The sequence below is a fragment of the Amphiura filiformis genome, chromosome 11 (genome assembly GCF_039555335.1).
Source record: "Amphiura filiformis chromosome 11, Afil_fr2py, whole genome shotgun sequence".
NCBI classification, from domain to species: domain Eukaryota; kingdom Metazoa; phylum Echinodermata; class Ophiuroidea; order Amphilepidida; family Amphiuridae; genus Amphiura; species Amphiura filiformis.
The window spans coordinates 29655470-29663190 of record NC_092638.1 but is presented as its reverse complement, the minus strand read 5'-3'; the positions used below and the strand labels follow the sequence as shown (position 1 = coordinate 29663190).

Below are 7721 nucleotides of genomic sequence, written 5' to 3'. Positions count from 1 at the left end.
CCTGTGGCAGATATGTCCAAAATCTTCTATAGGGGAGTGTATATTTTAAATGGATTAGCCCATTACATTGGCAGATCATAGTGGTGCTGGTCCCTTTGCAATACTTGCAATTTGAAGACAACTCCTCAAACATTCACAATGTTTATATTTTATATTACATAATGCCAATTCAATCAATGTTTCCAAGGCAAATTACATTTCATGTAACACATGGGACACAGGTCTGAATATTGACATTGTACGAATGTATTATTGTCAATATAATGTGGTGTGAAAGCAAAATCAGCCTGAAGTTGGGCATATTCAATTTTCAATTTTTACATGATTATAATTATATTAAGCATTTGCAACACTAGGTTCCAAGATACGAAGTATTTTCCAAAATAAAATGTAACAAAAGAAATTATTGTTTTTGTTTGGCTATATCTGAAAATCAATATCCAATTTCTGACTGATTTTGCTTGATCACATCACATATGATGGACACGGCATAAAAACTACATGCTAAAACTGAAATTTTATAGAGTAGGGCTGTTGTAGAGTAAAGTTTTGTTGTCGACAATCCCAAGATCTAACGTCGGCAAGTTGTTGACAAAGCAATACATCAATGAAGTCCAAATACATGTATTAACTTCAGAGCTTGGGACCACGTTATGATTAGTCTTTGTCGACAATCAGTCCATGCTTTTTGACAATCGGGAAAATTGCTTTGTCAACAATATTGTCGACAATAACCTTGTCGACACCAGCCCTACTATAGAGTAATTAATAATTATACAGCATGTAGCATATTCTAACTAATTTAGCACCCCCAACTCAGAAGTTAACAGTTTTGTAAATCAGTCATTTTCCAGGGTCACTTACATGTATATAAAACAATGAAATGAAAGTTTTCAATGGGAATTTACATGTATCACCATTCAAAATACAGTGTACCGGTATCTGAAGTTAAACTAGTGATCATCATAATCCCAAAGTGCTGAACTTGAAGGCTTGAAGGTAAGTTGATTTAGATATTTAATGGCACTGAGTTGTACAGTTAAAGGGGCATATTTTAAAACAGGTTTCACTCAAAACAAAAAATTATGTGGGAGTACTTTTTGAAGGACCTCTAATTATGACGAATATGGTACCTGTACTTTAGCTCTTGAGGATTTACCAGCCTGGCATGATACATGTAGTTACTACTCGCCATTCCGGAAAAATCATGCAAATTGCATGTTTTCAGCCCATTCCTCCTGAAATTGCAAAACTGTTAAAATTTGAATTGTATTGCCAGTTAGAACTAAAGGATTACGATTTAGCTATGTTTTATTTGGTAAAACAGGATATTTTTTTTAATTCCAACAAATTAGTGCGGTATTTTTCTGAATAGGGAGTACTGCCATGAAGATCATTTAATAGATCAGTTCAAGGGTTTCCAAAACCTTCCAAATCTCATTGCGGTTGTAAGCTCAGAACATGGTGCTGTAAGACTGGAAATCTTTACCAAATTCTCATCATTTTTTTTTTCATTTCATTTACTTTGCTCACATCATTTGTTTACTAAAATTCAATTCCGCTTTTAGGAAAATGTCAGGCAAAATATTGAAAACAAAAATCCCCAAAACTAACAATCTGGTTCGGTTTGCCTAAATAACAGGTTGTTATTTCTGTCGCCTAACCTTTTTACTCTGCAGAAGTCTGAAATTGCTGAGCTGTTGTTGCTACTTCTTTGGAAAGTTAACTTTCCAAAATTATGTTGGCAGTGACAGTTTTTTTACAGATACATTGTTCATTGGATATTATAAATGTACATGGAAAGGAGATTTGCCAAATGTTACATTTTGTGGCTTATGCCACAAAAGTCTCATGGATGCAATTTCAGCGAGAATCATTACAAAATTTTGTGATAAGAATCCAATGCACATCCTTACAAGATGTAATAAAATATCACTCAGCAATGGTTTCAAAGACTTGTACTGCTTTCAAGGTGCCTGTTGGACAATGTGCACATTTTGATTGTCATCAAGTCCTAAATAGTCGGGCTTGGAAAGCGCTGTTTTTGGCTTTCTTCATTTCTTCGTTGGGCAGGAAAAAACCTCCTAGATGTGTCATTGGCCCCTGAACATGTTTAAAGCAAAATCTCCTATGTAACTGGTTGGCAGTTATGTTTTAAACATGTTCAGAGGCCACAAACACATAGGAGGTTTTTCCTGCCCAATAACAATTTCTTTGTATGCAATCTATTGGGCTTTTCCAGTTGAAATCCATACACTATGGAAGACATGACCTTAGTTTTCCACACAGGGAGTGTAAATTTCAAATGGAGTCACCCATTCAGGTAACTCCATTTGGATTCACACTCCCTATCTGAAAGATTAAGGTCATGTCTTCCATTCTGATGGTCGGCATGACGTCACTTGCGATAGATTGCTTCTTCCCATTGGTTGCTTTTGCTGAGATTTGGCTGTTCCATCTCGCCCCTTCGGACAAAGGATCGGAGTCACTTACCATTGCACTCAATGGGGGAAATCACAAAACATGTTACTAAATACCTCTTGACGAAACAATTCCAAAAATTTGACTTCTTATCAGGAAAATCAACTTTAAATAATTTTTAACTTTAATAATAAAATTGTAAATAATTACAAAAGACAAGGCAAATTGCTATTTTCTATGCTGAGAAAGTTGACTTGAACTGAAAGGCCCTGTTCAAACCAATAGGGATTACGTCCCCTCTGACAGACATGAGAAGTGAGTAAGTGCAATAGATGGAATAATGCTGACCAAGAGAATAGATGGTGTATAGATTTCAACTGGAATTTCATTTATTTCAAACATATCACAATTCCCACTATTTTTCATTGATTTTCTGAACTGTATTGATTTATTTTTATAACAGGAGCAAAACTTCTTCAGAAGTATAGCTTCAAAATTACACTTTTTTCCAGGCCCGAGTGCTTTGTTTAAAAAAACACATATTTACCATGGAATTTTAAGCTCTATTCGAGTCAAATTATTTTGGTCCATCCTGAAGGTCGATCAACAGTACATATGAGAACTACCTGCCTATTGGTCAAAAAGAAGTTTTCATTATCAATTGGACCAATCAGCAACATTGTTAGAATAATTTTACCACCCAAAATATTGGGGTGAATTATTTGCAAAGCTCCATTCTGATTGGTGATTAAAGTGAAAATATCATGTAATTGACCAATCAGAGGCAATGTTAGATCGGCAGGTAATGCTCAGGGTTAATACCAACATCGGCAGCCAGGTAGTAACGCACAAACACACACCAGATCTCCCGGGTAACCAAGTCTTTTCGAAATCAAATACATCATCAGTCAACACACAGTGCTATAGGAATTCAATCATTGTCCGTCATTGACCGCACCAGTTATAAAACCTGTATGCTAAATACATTAATGCTATTCCAGCAAATAAGTTATGAAATGCCTTGCGATATTTATCGTCCTTGCGAACCAACACCACTGGCGTCGAAGACGTCAGCTTGTGCAGTGGTAATCGTGATAAATTAGCAGCGTCATATTCTACTTGATATTTGCAACACGGATCAAACTGCCACGATACGTCATACAAGGCTGCGCAAATGACACTAACTGCTCCCATTGGGTAGCCGATATAGTTCGCCGGTTTCCATCGTGTGGCAGCTGGAAGCGCTAGTAGCGACACAAATCCTGTTATAACAGAGGTCTTGTGTAGAGAGTTTCCCACCGTAATCCAACGAGCCGTCTCGTCGCCCAGTCGAGACGGTTCTATGATGATGTGGCTTCTTTTTGCCTCTAGGTGCTGTTCCAGTTCATATTCAAATCTCTCTTGAGCATTCCCATTGTCATATACTTCGTAAATTATAGCACAGTCGAGATCTCTGTAAAATGACAAAAGAGAAAATCTCTTTTTATACTTGCATGTCTCATATTTAATCAAAGTGGTTCTTCTAAAAACCACAAGTGGTGACACACGGGGGTTGCGAACTCAAAATATTTCTGGGCTACTAAAATAAGCCATGCTGTAATGGATCTGGCTTATGGTTGGTCGCCCAGATCTTGTGATGGTTTTTAAAAATCCTCTGGGCATATGGTCGTGCGCCATGAATTGGGGGCCAAATGCGTTACATACTAAAAAATTGAACAATTTACATGGGTTTGTACTTAAACTGATCTAATTCATAACTGTTCATCAAAACCCTATAAAATTATATATCACTGTCAAGCTTAGAGTACCAGGAATACACACATACAAACAATTGGTCAATATACAGGGTGCCACAAATGTCATATAGGGTGGAAAAGTTAAATTTTGGTTCAAAAAGTATAAAATTTTGTTCCTCTCTTATTTACTAACGTAAAAACTTTTTCTGCTAAAACCTTTTCAGATGTGCTAATAACATTGTAGGCTTCCAAAAAAAGCAAACATGTAATGATGAGTTATGTTGACTTACTGAGATACAGGGTGTTCAAAAGTCGGACATAATTTTTATGATTTTTATAACATTATCAATCAAAACTTTTTTTCTCCAGGCCCTACACAAAAACCAGTGGCATATTTGAATTCCTCATCAAATTTCCATCAAGAAAATGCTAACTTTCACAGCAGTAGGGTAACTCCTTCAAGAAATTTGATAGTCAGAACATTTCTGAGCATAAACAAATACCTAGTACAGTAACGTATAGGAAATGTCTATAAACCATGACACAGAATGCAGCACACTTGCAACAAATTAATTTTACTTGGAGTAAAACTAGTCACACTTCAAACTAAACAGAAATACCAAAACAATGATACATAATCCATCTCAATACCTTGCTGGGTTATGAAGTTACAGTAAAAAATATATTTGAGAGTCACCAAAAAACAATATTCCCTATACTTTAACACATGCCTCATCCGTAGGCTCCTCATCCGTAGGCTCCACCACCCCTGACTTAACATCCTTTGATTGGCAATATCTCACAAAGTACAAATAGTATGAAAGTTTTACCTTCCACAATTTTAGCCAGATAAATTAGCAAGAAAATAAGACCAAAACCAGTTCAGTACCCCTATCCATTCTTGAGATCTGTGACAAAATATTTGGGAAAAAATAAAAAAATGTAACACCGCCACCTTTTCCTATACCCCAATTCATGGCGCATGACCATATATGCTATTTCCATTAACTACAGCGTACACAACTATCTGCAGCGCTTTGTGTAGGCGGGAAAGTTAAATTCTCACACGGTGCATGAAAGTACCCAACGTACTTGCAATCTTGGTGTTTGTGGCTAGATTGGATGACAACAAACAGATGGGGAGTATCAGGCGCATGCCCGGGGGCGGGGGGCTTTTTTGCAGCCCCCCTCGGATCTTTAAAAAAAAAAGAAGAGAGAGGGAGAAGGGAGAACGAAGAGGGGGAGAGGGAGAGTGTGTAAGAGTGGCATAGGCATTTTTGAAAATTGAGTTACTATAATTATCACCTTGTAGTATCATTAGGCTAGATATCATATGTATATACTGAAAACACTAAGGTCTAGCATACTTGGTTCTGAAGTTATGAGGTTTTGTGATGTGTATTTTCTTACGTATTTTATTGTTTTTTACTCCATATTTTTGCAATTATCTCAATTTCAAATTTGCCGCCTTTGGCCCCCATGGACCAGATCATGTCACATACATGTATGATGATTTCAATGTTGTCACACCTTATGCTCATTACTCTGTATATTCAGTGACAGCCTGTAAATTCCTTACAAAAGAGATATACAGAGTTTAGCGCAACTCCTCCATCTTACATATTTGGGTGATGAGTTCAAGACACAAAGGCCATTTTAATAAATTACCGTAACTTATCTTTTGAGGTTGCCTATTTTGAACGGCTTTCCAAATATCACTTGCCCCCCCCTCGGGCCTGCCAAAAAATCTTTGCCCCCCATACCATGTATGCACATATCCAAATGTTTTGGATCCCATTTTGCAAATCTCAAATGACATTATGGTCTAGATACATGTTGCGAGGCAGCGAGCGCAGAGCAGGAAAATTTGGTGTATCCTTTGACTTTGTGTAAGAGAATGTAACCAAACAAATCCCGACTCTAATCCTAACCCTAATCCTACCCTAAATCCTAACCCTAACTCTAATACTATTAGTATTTAGTAGGCCTGGCATTTTCGGTAATTTTGTACCAGGTACCAGGCGCATTTTTTCAGGCGGGTAACCGGTACCACTAAAATTCAAAAAAAAAAATAAAAATTTTTTATAAGTTTTTTATTTTTTCGGTTTTGTAGTGTCCCTGGACCTACTCCCCATTCCAGATAAATACAGCACTAATTTTTTGGGATTAAAAATATATGATCACGTTCTGCAAAATAAAACATAGCTAAATCCTAATCCTTTAGTTAGGCCTAACTGGCAATAAAAGTAAAATTTTAGTATTTGGTCAATTTCTTGAAAAAAGAGCCAAAAACATGCATTTTTGTCATGTTTTCTGACAATCGAGTCACAAAAATCAAAGACTTGGAACAAGTCTAAGCATTCAAAATCTGGAGTAGATGCCGCAATTTTGCTCTAATTCCTACTTTTTTGTGTTACTATAATTAAATAATGGGTTATAAAAATTAAACATGTCTTTTCCAAAAACTAGAATACTTAAACTGAAATTAGTCTTAGTACAAGTCTTTGAGCTTGATTGTCACAGCATACGAAAAACACCATAAAAACGCATGTTTTTGACCCTTATTTCCAAAAATTAGCCAAATATTAAAATTTTTACTTTTATTGCCAGTTATGAGTTAGGACTAACTAAAGGATTAGGATTTAGCTATGTTTCATTTGGCAAAACAGGATAATATTTTTTTTATCCCAAAAAATTAGTGCTGTATTTTTCTGGAATGGGGAGTAGACCTAAATGCTAGGATCATTCACGGTTGACCTAAAAAAAAATATAAAAATTTCAAGATATTTTGTATTTTTAATATGAAAATTGATACTTTGTATTCATGTCATAAGAATGCTCTATTATATGATTTCAAAATGCATTCAAATTCAATGCATTTTGAAATCATTAATTAATTTTTTTTTTTTTTTTTTGAATTTCGGGTACCCGGGGAGGGTATTTCCTAATGTAATCTCGGGCAGGTACCCGCTAGCCCGCCCGAAAATGCCAGCCTTAGTATTTAGTCCTCTCAAGTTAGGGGCTGTGCAATAATTATGAGCCTCCCAAAAATGGCTCGCCTCCTGTATGACAGGGGGTTTCCCTGTCATACCTACTACTAAGTAGCACATGAGCATGACTAGACTAGTTACTCCCCCCCCCCCTCAAATTTTAATACCCTCACCAGCAAGCAGGGTTCATAAATTATAATAACTATGGCATAATTATTGCACAGCCCTTAATGCTATAGCTTGCATGATAGTAATTAGTATGGGTATTGGGCAATAAAAATGCAATCATTGGTTTTTTTTTGTGGTTTTTTTTGTACATTGCAATCAATGCATGCAATCACAATACCAATCACGTATGTCAATCGTGATCTGGTCACGGGTCGCCAAATGTAATCCCCGATTTCTCATAAGATAAAAATACAAATGACCTAAAATTTGGCGTACATGAGACTGATTTCGACATATTTGTCTTAAGATATTTAAAGTTAGATTGTTGTCCTTTACAGCTACAAAAATGACTCTTTTATTATGGCAAATTACCTGTCTCCTTGCGCCATTTTGACACCGTCTCTGG

The 7721-nt window shown here is 36.2% G+C and overlaps 1 protein-coding gene across 1 annotated transcript; it reads right to left on the bottom strand.

Moving 5' to 3' along the window:
- Nucleotides 1-2219: 2219 nt before the first annotated feature.
- Nucleotides 2220-7721, bottom strand: LOC140164698 (transmembrane protein 11, mitochondrial-like). Its single transcript, XM_072188052.1, has 2 exons — nucleotides 7688-7721; nucleotides 2220-3874 (listed from the first exon to the last, which is right to left on the bottom strand). The coding sequence occupies exons 1-2, from the start codon at nucleotides 7702-7704 to the stop codon at nucleotides 3367-3369; spliced, it is 525 nt and encodes a 174-aa protein (XP_072044153.1). The 5' UTR covers nucleotides 7705-7721; the 3' UTR covers nucleotides 2220-3366.